Source organism: Equus przewalskii, chromosome 20 (assembly GCF_037783145.1).
Source record: "Equus przewalskii isolate Varuska chromosome 20, EquPr2, whole genome shotgun sequence".
NCBI classification, from domain to species: domain Eukaryota; kingdom Metazoa; phylum Chordata; class Mammalia; order Perissodactyla; family Equidae; genus Equus; species Equus przewalskii.
Genome location: NC_091850.1, coordinates 27,892,441 through 27,913,901, shown reverse-complemented (window position 1 = coordinate 27,913,901; position 21,461 = coordinate 27,892,441). Strand labels below are relative to the sequence as shown.

The window sequence follows — 21,461 nt, the reverse complement described above, 5'->3', positions numbered from 1 at the left end:
ACATCCACCACCAATCCTACTCTTTTTGCTGAGGAAGATTGGCTCTGAGCTAAGATCCGTGCCCATCTTCTGCCTGCCACAGCATGGCTTGATAAGTGCGGTGTGTAGGTCTGTGCCCGGGATCCAAACCTGTGAACTCTGGGCCTCCAAAGCAGAGCATGCAAACTTAACAGCTACGCCACCGGGCTGACCCCAGAGAAAGTGTATTTTTAATGCTTTACTTTAGGGAAATGTGCCTCTGAGGTGAAGCAAGTTACACCTGTAAATAAAATAAGTAGTTTCTCTTCAATTGAGTTTGTGATTATCATTTTTTTTTTTTTTTTTTTAAAGATTTTATTTTTTCCTTTTTCTCCCCAAAACCCCCCGGTACATAGTTGTGTATTCTTCGTTGTGGGTCCTTCTAGTTGTGGTATGTGGGACGCTGCCTCAGCGTGGTCTGATGAGCAGTGCCATGTCCGCGCCCAGGATTCGAACCAACGAAACACTGGGCCGCCTGCAGCGGAGCGCGCGAACTTAACCACTCGGCCACGGGGCCAGCCCCTATTGAGTTTGTGATTATCATTTTTTTTTACATATAATTCATGCTCCATTTTGCACTGGTTCTATTAGTAATTCAGGATATTTTTTGCAAGGACGTATCATCTTTCATCAGAATAGGCTAATATATGAAAGGTCTGATTTGTAATGTATCAGATCTCACCAATTCCTATTTGCCCATTAATCCTCTCTGACAAAGGAGTCTGCTGGTTTTGAATTGATACTGATCAAAATTTTAATACTTCCTTCCCATTCCTCCAGTTTCCGCTAGTTAAAATTCTGTCAAGCCTTTAAAGACTATTTCATATGTGATTTCCTCCACGCAGCCTCTGCAGATGCCAGCTGCACGTTTTATTTTCCAAAATTGGTTTCTGCCTTTTGTAGCAAACTTAAACTATTTTCCTTGTTAAATCATTATTTGTGTGCTTGTCTTAACTCGTCTGCCTCCCCTTTGGAATCACATGTAAAGATCTCAGGTATAGGGACTTGTATATAAATGGTATAGTAACTTTTAAAAACCCCTTACAACTTTCAGCGTAGTGCCTTTTATATAGTACATACAGAGTAAATATTTGTCAAGTGGAATAGAGTGTACTTGGCTTTTATAATTGAAAATTTCATTTTAAGACATTGGAGACTGTTTTCTCTTTGTGATATATCAATCCCTAGTTTTTACATGGAAAATGGAAGTAGGGATAGGAGAGTGAACAGAGGAAATCTGAGCAAGAAATATGAATAAAAACCTATTTCTGTAAGAACCATTATATATGCCTTGTCCTAAGCTTACAATTTAGTTACATAATAGTTTAATAATTATGAGAACTGCCCCACAGTAAAATGAAATTACTTAATTTAATTGTGTAGACTATAACTGCTTATGAACTTACCTGTCAAAGCAGGACAAAAAAGTTATACTTTTATCTTTCTTAAAACCATCTCACAAACTTTTTTAAAAAAAGTGATTATTATATATAATAATATGCACAGATTTTAAGGGTTCAGTTGATGGGTTTTGACAATTGTATATATACTGTGTGTAGCCACAATCCAAAACAAGATATAGGACATTTCCATCACCCAAATAGTTCCTTGTGCCTTCTTCTATTCACGAAACTCACTTTTAAAAGTGAGTTTTTGATAGCTCTAGAATTAGAAGGAAAATTACCAGAGAACATAATTAGTAGGTACATTAAGAACTACACTGCCTGATTATGATTGGTCTTTTAAATGTGCATTTTAGTTCTGTTGCTGACTAATGGTTGGTCTAATGTTAATGTTGTATATAGTAATTTGATGACAAGCTTGTTTTTCGCTCATTGTTTATTCCATTTTACTTATCTACAATGGTAATGAAATTGTTCTTATAAATAGAATGCAAATAAAAATAGTATGCAGACGATTATTGAACTTTGTCAAACTACACCACTGTTAAATAATTGGAAGTATTTAGTATTTGAAGGTTTATTATATTATTATTTTTTGAATTTAATAAGTGAACAAAAATTCAAACGGGTAGGGTCAGAGAAAGGTGAAAAATAAATTTTAAAACGTATCTATTGTGTATGATTCAGATTTTTTTAAAGGTAAAGAAGGTTGTAACTTATAATTAAATGGAAACTTTGGGATTATTGAGGATTTTCATTTTCCTTGCTATCTTGTTTCCCATTATTACAGAAAATTGAAAGTTGCATTTTTATGACTGTAACTAAAGGCTAGATGTAACAGTGACTTTTTAGTTGTGAGCACCTGTTTTCCGTGAACTTTGTCTGACTCCCTGGCTGGCACGTTCTGTGGTACAGAGTCCAAGTTTGGGCCACCACTGTGCTTCCCTGACTTCTGGTTTGAGGCTTCTCATCCCCTTGGCCTTGGTCATTGCCAACCACCTGTATCAGTCAATCTCTTTCCCTCATGCATAGGGAAATGTTGAAGAATTAGAAGTGGAAAAAAACTCTCTTAGTTCTCAAGAGTTGATATGAGAATGAGATGATATATGTAAACACTTAACATAGGGATTGACACATACTAAGCACTCAAAATTCCTGGGTTTTATCATTGTTTTCATCATGATTACCAGTATGATTAATGACCAATTTAAATGTAATTGCAGCTGACTGGAAAAAAAGTTTTTTAAAGCAATGTGAGGAAGCCTCAGGATTTTAACTTCAGAGGAAAATTAATGTTCTTTAAAACAGAGCGATTTAATTACACCTGCAAGATTCTGTCAGCAGAGGATGCTAGAAGCTCTATTCCAAAATCCAGTGAGCTTGCTCCTTACCATTTCCAAACTGCTAATGTGTGAAGATCTTCATTCTTTATGATTGGCACTAGGGGGCAATAGAGGCATTTCGGCTTTTGGCAAGGATCCATTTTTTTCAACTGTCTCCTGTCTACAGTGTGAGGAAAGAAAGGAATCTTATAAACAATGCCTTCTACAAATTGGACCAAGTGAGGTTTAGGTTGAGATTAATGCTGGAATAATTACTTTTTTTTTTCTTTGGAGAAGATAGAAAAAATTCTTTTGTGATTTGACAATATTATAACATATATTTATAGTTTTTTTTTTTATCTTTAAGCTTTTTAGATCAGTTTTTTAGATATGGATTCCTATATAGAATAAGGCTTTATGGGAGGAATTGTAAGGATAGCCTCTTTATAATTTAAGATTTAAGTCTGTAAGGTAGATAAGAAGGTTTATTTCTGTAATCACCAGACTAATCCAAACTTTTAAAAACATGTATCAGATCTTGTCACTTCCCTGCTTCCCTTGTCCCTTTCCCGTCAGTAAGCCCTCCGATTTCTTCCTATCACATTGTTAAGGAATCCAAGTTCCTTGCCTTGATCTCTAAGGCCTGCATGACTTGGCCTCTACAGATCTCCGACGTCATCCCCTTCCAATCCCTGTCTTGCTCGCTCTTCTCTACCCACATTGACCTTTCTGCTTGTCTTTGAACAACTATGCTTGTTCTCTCATAGAGCCTTCTATTTACTCTTTTTTCTACGTAGAATAACTCTCAGAGCTTCACATGCTGCCCTCATTTCATTTGGACCTTTGCTCAAATGTTACCTCGCTGACCACCTTATATATCAGTACCCCCACTCTATTCTGCTGCTTTTCCTGTCACTGCTTTATAGTACTTATCATTATCTGACATTTTTGTTGATTTTCTTTCTCCTCACAGTAATGTAAGTTCATGAGGGCAGTTACATTGTCTCTTGTACTACTGTTTCCCCAGTGGCTTGACTGGTACCTGGCACATAGTAGATGTGTCAGGAGTATTTGTTGAATGAATGGCCATCCTTCGCTGTGTTCGTAGTTACTCTCTAACCCCTAAACATCTCATTGAATCAAAGCTAGCTTCTGATCTACTCACAGTTAATCTTTAGAAACTCAGGAGTCAATACTTCACCCTCACATTTCCAGGCTCGTCTTGCCACAGTTCCTTTGTCAAAAGGCTGCAGTTCTTTTTAAGCCCGCCTTGCCAGAGGGGCTTTTATATCTAAGGTAGCTGCCAGGAACGGTCCCTAGTATGAGTCCTTTCTGCCACTGAGCGGAGGTTTTCATTTTGTTCAACAAACATTTTGTGCATCTGCAATGTGAATGACACTGCCAGTATGGATCATTTTCTTTGTTCTCAGTAATTAGCGTATAGTGGGGAAGAAGGGCTAGTTTATGTAGATAATACAAAGCATAATGTAAATGCAGTGAGGAACGCGGGAGGGTACTTTTTATCTGACTATTTGTAGTCTCCTCAGTTGCAAGTTGTTTGAACATGTAAGTGTTCAGCATTATACTGTGGTAAACCTCTGTTAATATAATGTATATATCATGAATTGCAAATTTTGCAGATGTTAAGTCTGTGGAAGTGGTGTTAAGGATGTCCTTCACTACACCCAAAGCCATTGTCAAATGGGGATCTAGTGGAGTTAGACCAGTTCTTAATTGAAAAAGAGAAACTGACAAGGGTGATAAATGATTTGTAGATCATAGGATTAGGAGCCTTTGAGAAAATTGATGAAGGCCTTGAATATTTTTTGCAAAAATAGCCGTCTTATTTTTTTTGGGGGTGGGTGAAGATTAGCCCTGAGCTAACTACTGCTAGTCCTCCTCTTTTTGCTGAGGAAGCCTGGCCCTGAGCTGAGATCCGTGCCCATCTTCCTCTACTTTATATGTGGGACGCCTACCACAGCATGGTGTGCCAAGTGGTGCCATGTCTGTACCCAGGATCCAAACTGGTGAACCCTGTGCTGCCGAGAAGGGGAATGTGTGCACTTAACTGCTGCGCCACCGGGCCGGCCGCGAAAAATAGCCATCTTAATAATCCTGCCAAAGTCTGTGATGCCATGTTATACTGTAGTAAATTTTAGTTGGAAAAACTACTCCATACTTTCTGTAAAATGATACGTGATTCATTCTTTGTGGATTCTAAGAATTAGTATAGTCTGAGATTTGATGCAGTTATGAGTTAAATTTTGTTAAAGATTAAATAAATTGGTATCTAAAAGTTTAAATTTCTTTTTAAGGTATTTTGATCAAACCTTTTTATGTGCTCTCATCTATGAAAATTTGGGTCTACTTTTCAATTGACCTTGTAATCATTGAAAAATGTTATTATGTTCTCCCTTGTATCCTTTATCATTTCTTATAGCATATACCTTATCTTCTGGATTCACAGAACCCCTGTTCATTTCTTCAAAAACAATCCCTTGGCACATCTACTTCTTTCTCAAAACGTTTTTTTCCTTTATCCAAGGATATTTACTATCATCAGTACTTTCTGTGAAGTAAAGAAATCTTCTTTTTTAATTTTTCGTGCTCTTTCTGCTCATAACACTGCAATTATTTTTCACACTTTGTATTTTTGAACTTAGGTTCAGAGAATTGAATTATTCACACTTCATAGTTCTGGTAATACTGTTGTAATTGGCCCTTCCAAAGTCCTTCACTTGTTTACCTATGTGGAATCCTCCTCTTTTTTATCTTTTGCTTTCATTTCTCTTTTCTTTCCAGTTTCTTATGTCTTCCTACATACGCCTTACCTATTGGCTCTGTTTCACTTGAGTTTCATTTTACCTTAAAGTGTTTTTTTTTTTTAACTGGATTCAGTGTAATTAAATTTTTCCCCCATTTCATACTCTGCTTATATATTTTTAAATTTTACTCTGAGGTGCTTTTATTTATTGATCTCATTTTATTTTCTTCTACCTTCACAAGTAGAAAGTGGTCTTAAGAACAGGGTCAGGTAATTAGTTTTTGCACTCCTCTCAGTGTTAAAGACAGCCATAGAAACAGACACATTAGTATTTCCTTTTAGTAGATATGAACACAGTATTTGAATGTAAAACATCTCCCTTGATCTTTTACCCCTTCTGTTTTACCTGGATAAAAGTGGAAGATTTACGTGTGTCAATTTTGAAAAGGATTTCTTAATGTTTTAATCTCATTCAAAAAAGTTCTTTTAAAGAATTTTTACAAAATCGTGAATATTTATCAAAATTGACAATTTGTCTGTTAGTGGAGTCAGGTACTTGCCTGTTACCATGATTATAAAATTTGCATTTGAATAAATTTATATTTCTAGGTGCCAAGTTGATAGAATAGCATGTAAGTACATATTGAGACAGCACAAACAGCTTATTTTTTAAATTCTTCTATAGACCTTGATCTTTATTGGAAAGACATTTTGTTCATACTATTTGTACTGAGTGCTAGAAGTGCAGCTAATTGTGAATTTGAAATAAGACCAAGACCACCAAGTTGATTCACATAGCATATCAGGCAGCTGTTGGGTGGTAATTTTGGCATTTCACTACCGATCTGAATTGGAATCAAGGAGTGTTTATTCGCTTCTGCATCCCACAGAGCCTTGCATGCTATAAATGGGGATTAAATGTTTTTGATTGAATGAAGAAGTTAGTGGCACAGTCTTGATTTTTACTATCATAAAAAGTGATGCTGCAACAAACCAGGAATTCACTGATAAGCCACAGTTCTGTATCTACAGCTCCCTTTTGTTTGATTTATGATAAAGAAATAAGCATATGTTCAACTCTAGAACCAAAGAATAGTACTGACAGTGGATACTTCCTTTGTGCAGCAATGTTTTAAGCACTTAAGGTGAAATAACTCATTTAATCTTCCTAGTACTACTATCCTCTTTTGACAGATAAAAAGCTGATACTCAGAGGTGCTAAATAACTTTCCCAAAGCCACCCAGTAGTAAGGTGGAGCCAGGATTCAAATCTAGGGAATCTACTCCAGAATCCATGTACTTAACTGTTATGCCCTCCTTTACCACTGATTATAACCTAGCCTGCTTCCCAAGGTCGTTCTTCCCTTTCCCCTACACTTGTCTCATGCCCCCTCCATACAAACTATGAACAGTCTTTGAACATGACTAACTCTTTCATGCATTCCAATATGGATTTCTTTCTCTCTGAACCCTGCCCAATACTCCATTCACTTGGTAGTCTGTGTGAGCAGTGACCCTTGTGGGTACATTGTGACAGACCTGTCTCCTTCACCAAGGAAGAACCTTCTCATTTTTCAGGATCTAGTGCTTCTGCTTATGAAAGGAGAGCATTTTCTCCTTGTGAAAGGAGAGGATTTTCTCCTTGTAAAAACCTTCACTGACACACAAAAGTAAAGTTGAATACCTCCTCCCTTGTGCTACTTCTGTATTAGGTATATTCTTCTATTATTTTATATTTTTTATAACAGCTTAATTGAGATATGTCATATATCACAATTCATAATTTTCAGTTATACAGTTCAGTGTTTCTTAGTATAATCATAGAGTTGTACAACCATCACCACTATCTAATTTTAAAGCATTTTCATACCAAGAGAAACTTTGCATCTTTAACTTTCACTCCCTATTCTCCCCCCATTACCCTGCCTGCAACTCTTGGCAACCACTAATCTACTTTCTGTCTCTATGGGTTTTCTTATTCTGGACATTTCATATCAATGAAATAATATAGTAAGTGGTCTTTTGTGACTGATTTCTTTCACTTAGCATAATGTTTTCAAGGTTCATCCATGTTGTAGGATATATCAGCACTTCATTCCTTTTTATTGCCAAATACTATTGCATCGTATGGACATACCACTTTTTTTTTTAATGCCTTCATTAGTCGATGGACATTTGGGTGTTTGTACTTTTTGGCTATTGTAAATAATGCTCCTATGAACATTTGTGTAGAAATTTTTGAATGGATGTGTATTTTTGTTTTTTGCAGGAGTGTGTATCTAGGTGTAGAATTGCTAGGCCGTATGATAACTCTGTGTTTAACATTTTGAGGAACTGCCAAACTGTTTTCTAAAGTGGCTGCACCATTTTACAATCCCACCAGTAGTCTATGAGGGTTTAATTTCACCACATAATCACCAACACATGTTATTGTTTGTCTTTTTGATTGTAGCTATCCTAATAGTGTGAAGTGATATCTCACAGTGGTTTTTATTTGTACTTGCATAGAGAATAATAATGTTGAGCATTGTTTCATGTGCTTATTGGCCATTTGTGTGTCTCTTTAGATCTTTGCCCGTTTCAGTTGGGTGGTCTATTTATTATTGAATTATAAGGCTTCTGTATGTATCCTGGACATAAATCAGATATATGATTTGCAAATATTTTCTCTCACTTTGTGGGTTGTCATCTTCTTTTGTTAAATTTAATTTTATTTAAAAAAATATGTTTAAAGATTGACACCTGAGCTAATCTGTGTTGCCAATCTTCTCTCTTTTTTTTTTGTTTCCTCGTTCTTCTTCTCCCCAAAGCCCCCCAGTACACAGTTGTATATTCTAGTTATGAGTGCCTCTGGTTGTGCTGTGTGGGACGCTGCCTTAGTGTGGCTTGATGAGCGGTGCTAGGTCTGTGCCCAGGATCTGAACTGGTGAAACCCTGGACCACGAAGCAGAGTGCATGAACTTAACCACTCAGCCACAGGGCTGGCCCCCCATTGTCATATTCTTGATGGTGAACTTTGAAGCATAATAATTTTGAATTTTGGTAAAGTCAGATTTATCTGTTTTTCTTTTCTATTGTTGCTTGTACTTTTGCTGTCTTATCTAAGGAGCCCAACCCAAGGTTGCAAAGATTTACTCATTTTTTCCTCATAGTTTCATAGTTTTAGTTCTTACATTTAGGTCTTTGATCCACTTTGGGTTATTTTTTGCATACGATTTGACATAGGGCATATTTATGTTATTGTCCTTGTCACACTATGATAAAATATTATAATTGTGATACAGTTATTTATTTACAGGTGTGTACCTTCTGTGGCTTCTGAGCTCCATGAAGACATTGCCTGTGTTTTGCTTATCTTGAGAATCCTAGTATTTAGCATAGAGCCTGGCACTCAAGCTTTATTAGGTACAGCTTTCATTAAGTCTGTCTGTGGCTTTGAACGTTTTATCTTAAAAGTACACAGAAAAATTTTCAAGATAAAATATAAATAGTTAGCAAATATGTCCCCATGTTTTAGAAGGATATATAAACTATGATAAGAACACACCCTGATTGTGTATTTTTTTCCTTACAGATTTCATGCTTATTTTCTTTTAAAGACAGATTTTCATTACTAGGTAATCTTTGTATCTTAAATTAAGAATGAATATATTTTGAGCACCTGCTATATGTCAGACACTGTGCAAGTATTGAAGATATAAATCAAATAAGGCATAGTACCTGTCCTCAGGGATCTTACAGACTAGGAGGAGATGGCAAGTAAACACTCTACTTCTGTTTTTTTTTCTTTTTTGAGCAGGATTAGCTCTGAACTAACATCTGCTGCCAATCCTCCTTTTTTTTGCTGAGGAAGACTGGCCTTGAGCTAACATCCACCCATGTTCCTCCACTTTATATTTGGGACACCTGCCACAGCATGGCTTGCCAAGTGGTGCTTAGGTCTGCACCTGAGATCCGAACTCGCCAACCCTGGGGTCACTGAAGTGGAACATGTGAACTTAATTGCTGAACCACTGGGCCGGCCCCCTGCTTCTGTTTTTTAGCAAGAAATGCCCAAGAGCAATTTAAAATATTTGGTTGTAGTGGGTGGTGTTAGACATTATGGGAAGTATGAGGAAGTGTTAATAATGTGCTTGTTCCATATTTGGTGGGATGAATAAGACATATACTTGCTAGAGGTAGAATTGTAGAATGAATCCAAGAGAAACTATATGGATAGACCATTGAAATGTCTCTAATTTTCACTGCCCTTTGACAGTTGTGAAGCATGTACACGTTTTTGCATGTATGGAAAATAATATTAAATCAGATATAGTATCTATTCTGCAGTGTTAGGTTTTTAAAAGAGCTTTAGCAGAGGAGAAGGATAATGATATACTTTTCAATATCAAGTAAATTTAATAAAAATTTGTTATGCCTCAGACTTCTTTTGTTTTCCCAAATACGTTAATTCTCACCTAATTTGACTTGATACCTTGACACCTTTTGTAGTCAAAATTAGTAGAGTCTGTGCATCTTTAACTAAATATAAAAAGACTGCCCAAGCAATAACTAAATTTTTATAAAAAATGGATATGAAATCTTAAGCATACTCAAAATGCTACACTGTATAACCTATGTTGAACTAATTCTGTGCTGCATATCTAAGATTCTGAAACTTTGTGAAACTTTCCTATCTCAAGGCATTTTATACTTGATCTCAAACAATTTCTAAGATGTGTACTTTCAGGATAAAACTTTTGAGCCATAGACTCATAGCAATATCTTACTGATTATGGGTGATAATTATAATGTGTTTTGCCACATTAACTCCTTTGATCATCACAGCAGCTCTGGGAAGCTAACAGGCCTGTATTACTGTAGAGGAGGCCTTATGTTGTAATGATTATGTGCACAGACTTTGGTGCCAGACTTCTAAGTTCAAATTCCTTCTCAGTCACTTACCAGTTATGTGACCTTGGACAAATTACTTAACCTATTTTTTCCTTAGTTTCCTCATTTTTAAAATGGGGTGATAATTGTACCTATCAGAGAGTTGTTGTGAGGATTAAATTACTTAATATATATGTGGTGCTTTGAACAATACTGGTCCATAGAATGCATGTATATGCTAGCTGTTACTATTACTATGTATATCCAGTAGTTAAGGAAATAGAGGCTCTAAGAAGAAAAGATTTTTCACTCTTAGCACTAGTTAAGTAATAGAATTGAGATTCTTGTCCTGTTCTTGGATTGTCTCTTTAACACAGTATGAATTTTTCTTAAGTAGCTGTTGAATGAATGGTTGTATGAATTGGAAAAAAATTCCCTGTTACCTCTCAATTTTGGAAAACTGAATTATAGAGTAAGATTTTTGCTAAGTAAAATTGACATCCAAGATTTTCCAGTCAAATATCTTTCTTAGGTTATGGAAATTATCTTAAGATGTAAAATTTAGGTCAAGCAATGTACTACCAAGCCATGATGGGGCTGGTGAACTTTTGCAATAAAGTGGCAATCTCAGAAAACCTTTGCTTCTTACACTTTAGTGTGCATACAGCTCTCCTGGGGACCTTGTCGAAAAGCAGATTCTGGTATAGTAGGTCTGGAGAGAGGTCTGACATTCTAAATTTTTAACAAAGTCCTGAGTGATATCCATGGTGCTGCTCTGTGGAACATGCTTTGAGTAGCAAGGCATCAGAGTACATTTTTAGCTTTTATGAGAACTGTGGTGGTATCAGACTGAGGCTTGTATTAATTTTTACTTCACTTATAAACAGGTGCTTTGTTCCCAAATGAATCATTGTAACAAATACTTATTCTTTGTAGACAGAGAGCTAGGACTTGAGGCTTTGAGAAGATGTCTAATTCAAGTTGTGAAGATGTGAGAATGGTGTATATGTTGTTGCCTCTGACATGGTAGAGGTGGGCTTTGTTTAACAATAGGACAAATGTAAAACTCAGGGATCCCAGTTTGAGCAGGTGAAATTCTCCCTCTTCATTTATAGTTGTAAAAGGAAGCCTCCTCTTTGGGATGAGGGTGAAGGAGTGGGAGGGAGAGGTTTTGTTATACGGGTCATAGAAAGCCAGCTTGTTCCTTAATTATGTTAGGGTTCTATGTTCTCCCCTCCCCCGATCCCTGGTAAGCTCAGTTCCTCAGTTCTTCCATTCCTGCCTGGAATGCTTAATATTGTGGGTAAGGGTGGGCTCTTAATACATATATTAATGGTACCGAGCAAAGGCTAGCTGCCTGATGCACACAGAAGCCAATACTATGGCACTGGCTTTTGAGAGAAGAAAGAGCTTTATTGCAAGGTTGACCAGCAAGGAGACAGGAGACAGTGCTCAAATTTGTCTGCTTGAACTGAACTGGGGATGGCCTTTTTTAAGGATTAGGGAGTGAGAGTGGTTATGTAAGTTTCTAGGTTGGCTGAACCTGAGTGGATGGTGGGAGTGTAAGGGCCTTGTAAGTCCTGTGTGCTATAAATCAAAGGACCCTTGCTTCTCGTTAGGTTCCCCATGTGGCTTTCATATCTCCTTGAGTTCTGTAGTTAGGGAACTTTTGGTTCTGGCACTGCTCAAGGTCATCTGAGGACTTGGTTTCCATCTTCTGTGCATACTCTGATATTTCGTCTTTTGCACATGCTCTCTCCCAGTTTCAGCAGGAACACGGCTCTTGAGAGGGTTGCCCAGCATCAACTTGATGGCAGTTCTGCAAGTGGGTGCTGCCCCCTTGGGCTCTCACGGTCTCTGGAAAACAGCTTACAAAAACTTTTTAGTAGGTAGACCAATCAATGGTGATGAGTAAGTCTAAGACTGTTTCACTAAGAAGTAATAAATGAAAAGTAAATATACCTGCAAAGGATAAGAATATTGCTAGACTCTTTAGAGATTAGTATTTTATAACAGACTATCTGCTTTTTAATTGTATATGAAACTATTTTGTTTTTAATGATATTTATTTTCCAGCTTTATTGAGGTATAATTGACAAATAAAAATTTTGTCTAGTTAAGGTGTACAACTTAATGGTTTGATATGTACATTGTGAAATGATTACCACAATCAAGTTAATTAGCACATCCATCACCTCACACAGTTACTTTTTTTGGGGGGGTATGGTGAGAACACTTAAGATCAACTTTTTTAGCAAATTTCAAGTTTACAGTATTATTAGCTATAGTCACCATGCTATACATTGTATCCCCAGCATTTATCTTATAGCTGAAAGTTTGTATCTTTTGACCAGAAACTTTTTAAAAACATTGATTTTTTTTAAAACTTAGCCTGGAACAATATCCTACAAATGTAGAAAATTTCTAAAACAAAAATGTGTGAGTGCTGTGAAAAGTTATTGATTGCTACTAAAGGTGGTGGAGACCAGTGAAAGTTTTCAATGAAAAATGATCTAGGAAGCGTACTATCATGGTGGTGAGCAATGTGGAGAGAAGTGAAGAAGATGGAAGTCAGGGAAGGACATAAGGTAGTGTTCATAGTTCCAGATGTGAATAAGTTTAATGTAAACCATGTCGTCATAGAGTGTCATGAATTACCTAATCCGACTCTTTTCACTTTTATAGATGAAAAAGCTGAGGTTCTATATAGTTAAGTGGCTTAGTGAAGGTTACAAGTGAAGTTAATCTCATAGTTCTGTTTAGATTTCAGGTCTTCAGACTTAGCAAATAAGAATAAGACCCAAAATAGTCACAAAATTTTACGGTGTTAGGAAATGATAAGGCATATGTTCATGGTAGCTTTTGAAAATAAATGTGTCATTTGGTATAAATCCTATTGGCTTATCACCTGCCATTGTCGAGTGATAAATAAACATAGAAAATTATCTTTGTGTTTATTGATAGTGTCATGGAGTTTTTTTTTAAATAGCATAATTTTTGATAAAGTATAAGAATGAACTTTTTTGAGTTTCTCAGCTCTCACAGTTTTTTAACAATGTATTCTTAAGTCATGTTACTGAGAAATGTTCTCCAAGATTGTAGCTTGCAAAAGGGCATAAATGGTTTGAAGGTAATTTAGAGGCGGTTTGGGAATACTGCTAATTGAAGAATTGGAACCAGCTGTGAGAATTAGCTAGGAAATTGTCCTTCCTTCCTGCAATATTTTAGACATGTAACTTTACATTTTTGGAGAAGGATTTTAAACGTTTGATAAATGATTTATTTTGAAGCTTACCTAAAGTTTATTAGAGCATTGAGAAGAATTCAGGCTTATTATGCATCTTTTTGTCTTTTTTTTGTTTGCTTCTGTGGGTTATATCTATTAAAGAGGTATTTTGTTTTGGTAAACTATGCATAACCGTTTTAAAAGGTACAGTTCAGTAGTGTTACGTTGTTGTGCAACTGATCTCCAGAACTTTTTCATCTCGCAAAACAAATTCCATACCTATTAAACAACAACTCCGCATTTCCTGCTCTCTCCCGACCCTGCAACCACTATTCTACTTTCTGTTTCTATGAATTTGACTACTCTAGATACCTCATATAAGTGGAATCATACAGTATTTGTCTTTCTATGACTGGCTTATTTCACCTAGCATAATGTCTTCCAGGTTCATTCATGTTGTAGCATGTGTCAGATTTACCTTCCATTTTAAGACTGAATACTATTGCATTGTATGTATATACCACATTTTGTTTATCCATTCATCCACTTGGGTTGCTTCCACCTTTTGACTGTCGTGAATAATGCTGCTATGAACTTGGGTGTACAAACATCTCTTTGAGACTCTCCTTTCAATGTTTTTGAGTGTATGCTCAGAGTGGAATTGCTGAATCATAAGATAATTCTATTTTTAATTTTTTGAGGAACCACTATACTGTTTTCCATAGCAGCTGTACCATTTCCTTCCAGTGATGCATAAGCGTTCTAGTTTTTGTACGTCCTCTCCAATAGTTTACTTTATTTTTCTTTCTTTCTTCCTTTTTAAATAATAGCCATCCTAATGAGTGTGAAGTGCTATATCATTGTGGTTATTATTTGCATTTCTCTAATGGTTAGTGATGGTGAGTATCTTTTCACATGCTTGTTGATCACCTGTATATCTCCTTTAGAGACATATCTATTCAGTTCCTTTGCCAGTTTTTGAGTCAGGTTGTTTGTTTTTTGATTATTGAGTTGTAGGAGTTTTTAAAGTATATTCTGGATATTAACTCCTTAGTAGATATATGATTTGTGGATATTTCCTCCCATTCTGTATGTTGCCTTTTCACTGTCTTGATTGTGTCTTTTTAAATTTTTTTTTGAGGAAGATTAGCCCTGAGCTAACATCTGATGCCAATTCTCTTTTTGCTAAGGAAAATTGGCCCTGAGCTAACATCTGTGCCCCATCTCCCTCCATTTTATCTGTGGGATGCCTGCTACAGAATGGCCCAATAAGTAGTGCATAGATCTGTGCCCAGGATCCAAACCAGCAAACCTCGGGCTGCCAAAGTGGAGCATGGGAACTTGACTGTTATGCCACCAAGCTGGCCCTTGATTGTGTCTTTTGATGCACAGAACTCCTTGGTGATTTTTTGAAAACTCACATCTTATCAAATTACTCTATGTGGCTCAAAGCTTAAATTTCACATTGTTGGCATTGTATGCAATCTGGCTCCTAATTAACTCTCTGGGTTAAGTTTTTAAAAAAAAATACTACATATATACGCATAACACACACAGTCTTCCCCTTTTTCCTTCCCAGCAATTTAAACTGTAGCCAGGCAAAAATATTTGCAGTTCAGAAAGTTTCAAGATTCATCTTATTCTCTCTGAATGCCCTCCACATTCACCTAGGGAACCTCTATTTACTTTTCCAAAGGCATCTCAAACATCTCTTTTATGAAGCCTTTTCTAATCACCCTCTACTTCTCCGGGTGGAATGGAATTGAGCACTGAACCCTGACTGTTCTTCTGTCATAGCACCTGAAGCATTTTAGTTTGCCTGTTTGTTTACCTGTCTGTTTTTCTTTACTGGACTGACAGTTCCTTGTGAGCAGTCTTCATTATTGATCTTTTTTATCTTTAATCTAACTGTAGTCCCTGATATGTGGTATGTAATTAAATGCTCAATAAATGTTTGTTAAATGAATGTATGATTAGTGAGTGAATGAATAAGTGAATTCCTGTTAAGTCAGTGTTATTGGATCCCCAGAGTTACACTACAATAGACCCTAATTCTCATTGCCTGTGTTGCTGTACTGGTAACTATTTCCAAAGTGGTTTCTGGCAAAAAATAGTGCTCATTTTCAAGCTTCTGCTTGGCAGTCCCCATTCTTTCCTCCCAATGCCTAGCTACTTTGTGGCAGATCTTTGTTACTGGGTAGACTTTTTATTATGGCTTATAGTACCATACATATCCAACTTTTTAAACTTAACGACACCTTTACCCTAGAAAGGTTATTTCTGATTTGCACGTCTTTTGAAAACACTGTAAGGATGTACGTCAGATGGAATCACTCATGTCATTCCAGATATATTTGCTCTCATTGTTATTGGGGGTAAACCAAAGAGCCTGGGAAATAATCCTTTGGTTGGCATTTAAAACCAAACCAAAATAAAAACTGCTATCTTTCCACCTCTTCCATTAAAACTGTGGCTCTTGTTATGAATTCTGGTATTAAATGACTTCATTGAAGTCTTATAGTTTATGGTGTCCCCTGGCAGGAAAATCTTGAAAATATTTTACTGTTATAGCAAATTTCACACTAAGCCATATTTCAAAAAGTCATTAGTAAAAGTTCTGGAAAAAGAACAGTCACCATTAAGTGATATGCTACCAAAAGATGGATTGCTACTATTTTAGATGATTTAGTTGTGCCAATTATATGGGCTTTTTATGAGTTATGCCCTACATGATTTCCAGTAAAACTTTGATTTTAAATGTAAACAACATTTATTTAAACATTTAATTCACTCCTAATGTAAATACTAAGTTGTTCTGTGTTCTTGTAAGTTTTTTTCTTTAAATGTCAGCAATTGTCCATATATAGGCATATTCTGCATTGAATTCAATGAAATAATTTTCATCCCCTCTTTCCATGATAGTGTTTCTGTTTCCTGAGTGATGAAAAAGTAATTAGTTATGAAATGAGACACAGCCTATAATAGATTCTTCTCTAAGTGAAACATTTGAACTGTTCTGGTTCTTGCAAGAGAACCAAGCACTTATATGTAAGTTTTTATTGCTGACAAATATTGTCAACTGCAAAGAGAGCAATGGCTTACATATCTAGGAATAGTCTAGAATTCATTTGTTTGACTTTTAAATTATTTTAGAATGTTGGTATCTCTGAAGTAGGTATGTGTAGCACTTTCCAAAACATAGTAAACCATACTGTAACATCTTTGTCTTAAAATAAACTGTAAACTCTCCACTAGTTCCTTAGGCCACTGTGAGGTAAGTGTTGCTGTTCAGGGCTTTCTTGGTTCCTAATCTTCACTGATTTGTGGTAGTAATAGACTACAGTAATCTCTCAGATGCAAAGAGTCTAATAAACAAAACTGCCTTTATTTCTCTATTCTGGCAACTTTAAATCTGCTTTTACTCTGGGATAGAATCATTTGGTCTTCAAAGGTTTTCATTTTTTCAAAATCCTCAGTTATCCCTGACTCTCACTCACCAGGCTGACCAGATAAATAGCACTTTCTCTTCTTTATGGACATAAACATTAATGTTTGAAGGTAAATTAAAAATTACAATCTAACGTGATCTACAAGGTAGACGTTGGGCCATTCATTCATTCCAAAAACTTTTGTGTGTGTCTGCCGTACACCAGCTGTTTTGTGAACTGGAGATCCGAGGTAATAGATATATACACAGTCTTTGAGAAGTATCCATTTCACAGTTTTGTTAGGGAGTAGTGGGGAGGGAGACAGGTCAACAATTACAATGTATTGTGTTAAGTTCTGTGATAGAGATAAGGAGAAGTTGTCATGAGACTGCATAGAAGGGTCATTTAACCTGGAGCGTGAAATGTTGAGAAATGCTTCCAGGAGCAGGTCACATCTGAATTGAGTCTTGAGGGGTGAGTAGGAATTAGCTAGGTAAAGAGGAAGAGAAACTTGGAAATAGTCTAAGATGATATGACCAGACATATAGGAGGTACGCCTTAGAATAAATGGTGGCTGTTATTTATTGAGCACCTACTTTGTGCCAGACTCTGTATTAGGGGCTTTAAACAACTGACCTCACAGTAACCTAAGGGGCAGCTGCCATTATCCTCAATTTGCAAGTGAGGAAACTGAGTCATAAGTCTCCTGAGGTTATGATAGGGTTAGTGAGAGGCAAAGCTAGATTTAAAAACCCTAGCTTTTCTGGCTTTTTGTCTGTGCTGTTTCCTCCCAGGAAAGAATAGTTATCATGCTGTTGAAAGGTCGGGTGTGCAGGTAAAGTTCTGAAAAGTATCCACTGGTACTGTAGGGACTTGTTTATTCATTCGGGTCATAATTACTGAGAGTGTCTTAAGTGCCAAGAACGGTGCTAGCCATTAGGAGTAAAATGACAAGTGCCAAAGTGGTAGAGGTAGAAGGGTGAAAGAAATTAGAGAAACCGCGTGAAAACTGTAGTGTGAAGAAGCTTGATTGCCAAGGAAAAGACAGTGTTATGGCAGTAAATGTAGGGGAAATCAGTGTGTGTGTGTGTTTTAATACAGGAAGTACTTTAAATGTTTATATGCTGAGGAGAAAGAGGCATAGCAGGGGAAAGATTTAAGATAATGTAGAAAGAACTGGTGATTGATTGATTCATCAGGGATCCTAAAGAGTGAGAGGAGATAGGGACCAAAGTCTGTTAGATTGCACATATTTTGTTAAGTATATTGCAAGATGATCCTAAGGTGAATTTGTAATGGCTATGGAATTTTAGTATGATTAGCTTGCTCTTGGATAATGGAGAGTTGACTAAACTATGAAACTTCTTATTCAAATGATCACTGTGACCTCTTATGTCTGATTTATGCATCCATCTTCTCTATCTCTGTTATTCTGTCCATACCCCTGACTATTGTAGCATTTATTATATTGAATTAGTCACTGATGTCTCCCTCTTAGACCATATGCTTCTTGGAGGGGAGATGAGTAGAGGCTGTGTCTGATGCCACCTAGCATCTGCTATAATCTCACTTTAATAAATGCTTGTTGAATCGATCAATCAGTGAATGACCGTTCCTTGTTTGTACCATTTTGGACAGTAGACAACTTTTTGTTTTTTAAACTTTTAAAGGTATATATATCCACCCTGTGGAGATTTTGTTGTTTATTATAAATTAAGTACATAGGTAGTTTAAAGTATGCTCAACTTCCAATGAAAAGAGAACTTTAAATATTTTGGATGCTGAGAAGACCTTACGATTTCATACAACATAAAAAGAGTTTCTTAGGTTTTATTTTTATTTTATTTCATTATTTTTTTGAGAAAGATTAGCCCTGAGCTAACATCTGCTACCAATCCTCCTCTTTTTGCTGAGGAAGACTGGCCCTGCGCTAACATCCATGCCCATACTTCCTCTACTTTATCAGCATGGCTTGATAATCGGTGGGTAGGTCCATGCCTGGGATCTGAACTGGCAAACCCTGGGCCGCCGAAGTGGAGTGTGCAAACTTAATTGCTCTGCCACCGGGCCAGCCCCAGTGATGCAATTTTTAAAAATTCTATTTCCTGTGAATGTGGTATGCAGTTTTCCCCAATTACTGTATATTACTCATCAGTGTCATGAAATTTTCTTTTTTTCAGAATCCTGTCCAAAAGATCCCCGACTCACATGAGATAACACTAAAGCATGGCACTAAAACAGTAAGTTGTAAAAATTGGATTCTTTTTTCTAAGTAACAGGGCTCTATTGGAAAAATGAACTAATAAGATACATTTGTATTAATGCTAATTACGCAGTCAACTGATATCGCAAAAGCTATAGATATTAAGCAAAATGGAGAGATTGCTTTTCTGTTCAGTCAAAATAGCCATTGCATTTCATTTAAAATAGGAACACTTATTATTGTCATTGTTATTGTTGGCTTTAAAACCTCTTTTTCTTTGATATAGGAACATTACTAGTGAAAGAAAGAAATGAAACTCAAAACAGTTTTCTTTTTTATGGTGTGGGAAAATTTCTCAGTACCCTTAGCTTTATTTTTCTTTCGGTAAAAGGCCTGAGTTCATTTTTTAGATGAATGTTGAGATAAGAAATAAACATAAAATAGTCACTGTATTGCTCTAAGATTATATTACTTAGATTTATGGATTATATTTTCATATTATATTTGTTGGTTATTTAATGATTTATAACAAATTTTTGAGATATAAGATGAATTCATTTTATCTTGTAGAACTGTTAAAAAGTAGTAGTTGAATGAGTGAAACTTGCTTATCAATGAATGAAAATATAATCACCTTGCTTTCCCTTTTCAGTGAAGCTGCCTTTTTCTAGCTATTTGACATGTAAAGTAGGAAACTACATCCTGTAATAAGGGGGAAAACATCAGTCAATAGAAATAGACTCAGAAGTGGCACAAGTAATAGAATTAATAGACACGGATGTTAAAACAGTGACATTCTTCTCACTAAATTTTTTGCTTTTGAAAATATCGTTTTCATAAAAATATGTTAAAGCATAGTAGGTTTATTGTTTTAAATGAAGTGAACAATAAATATGTTTAAACATCTTAATTTTAATTCTTACTGTGGTAAATATTGATACACATAACTCACATAAACAAATGCTTTTGGGGGTCCTCTATAGATTTTAGAAGTGTAAAGGGTTTCAAAGCCAAAATATCTGAGAACTGCTGTCTTAAGAAATCATTTTCATCTAATTCTGGATATTTTATCTACTTTTTATTAAATCAAACTTTTGATATTTTAATTCTGAAATCGTGACAAAATTTTAATAATTTTCGTGGTTTTAAGTAAATAAGGAAAGGCATTATAGACTGATAGTACTTAAAAGGAGGCTTTCCTGTCATTTAGTCCAGAGATTTTTACAACTGAGAGAGTTTATGCATATCATACATGTTTTATTTAAATATTCTTATTTTTTCAAATCAGATTTTATCTTTTAAAGAAATATAGTTTAAAAAAATGCTCTATCTTGTTTTATATATTAAAAATCAATTAGAGCTTCTAATTGTACTGTTTGGTTAATTAATGTTTTTGCATTCCTGCTTTTACCCTGCATATATCTCATCTCCTTGTAAATGTGTCAGAGATTAGGAAGGTAACTATTATGTCTGGTCTAGTTTTTTTCCAACTGGTTATTGTAAAAATATTTACACATTCACAGAAGTATAGAGAATACTAAAAGGAATCCACATATATTTATATCTGAGCCTTACCAATTATCTACGTAAGGCCAGTTTTGTTTACATTTCTAGCACCCACCCCACCCCGTCTACTCAGCTTGTGGGTCACTACTTTTTCACTTTCATCCTCCTGGATCAGTTTGATTTGAACAGTATGATGAGGTTGGAACGTTGGCTTAAAAAAATCAAGACTATTATTGTTTACAAATGCTTTTCTATGTGTATCAGCATCTTCTCAGTATTATGGACAAAAATAGCATCAATAACTATATTGGATACTAGAGTTACATAAAAGTGCTGCTGTCTTCTGATGCTCTAGTTTTAAATTTGTATGGTATTCAGGATATTCTCACTGTTCTCATTAAGTTTTTAATAAGTATTTACAGGCAGCCCTAATTTTCCATAGTACCAGTTACGGAGACCTGTGCATATTGGGACTGTGTCTTCACTTCGCTTGGTTCCAATCTGCATGAATTTCGGTTAACATGGTATAGTGCAAAGTGAGGACTACCTGTATTATAAAATAAAGTTATGAAATAGGCTAGTACTAATAACTTTGGTGAAAATCAGTTGGCCACAAGTGTAAAGCTTTATTCCTAGACTCTCAATTATATTGCACTGATCTATAAATCTATCCTCAAGCCAGTACCATGCTATCTTTAATACTGTAGCTTTGTAGTAAC

General features: G+C 35.8%; 1 protein-coding gene across 2 annotated transcripts in view; it reads left to right on the top strand.

Moving 5' to 3' along the window:
* WDR70 (WD repeat domain 70) overlaps nucleotides 1-21,461 on the top strand; it is a 284,509-nt gene that overhangs the window by 30,171 nt on the left and 232,877 nt on the right. For both annotated transcript variants that reach the window (XM_008518461.2, XM_070586984.1), the window contains exon 6: nucleotides 19,214-19,273. In XM_008518461.2, the coding sequence (XP_008516683.1) occupies nucleotides 19,214-19,273 (60 nt within the window). The remainder of the gene's footprint in view (nucleotides 1-19,213; nucleotides 19,274-21,461) is intronic.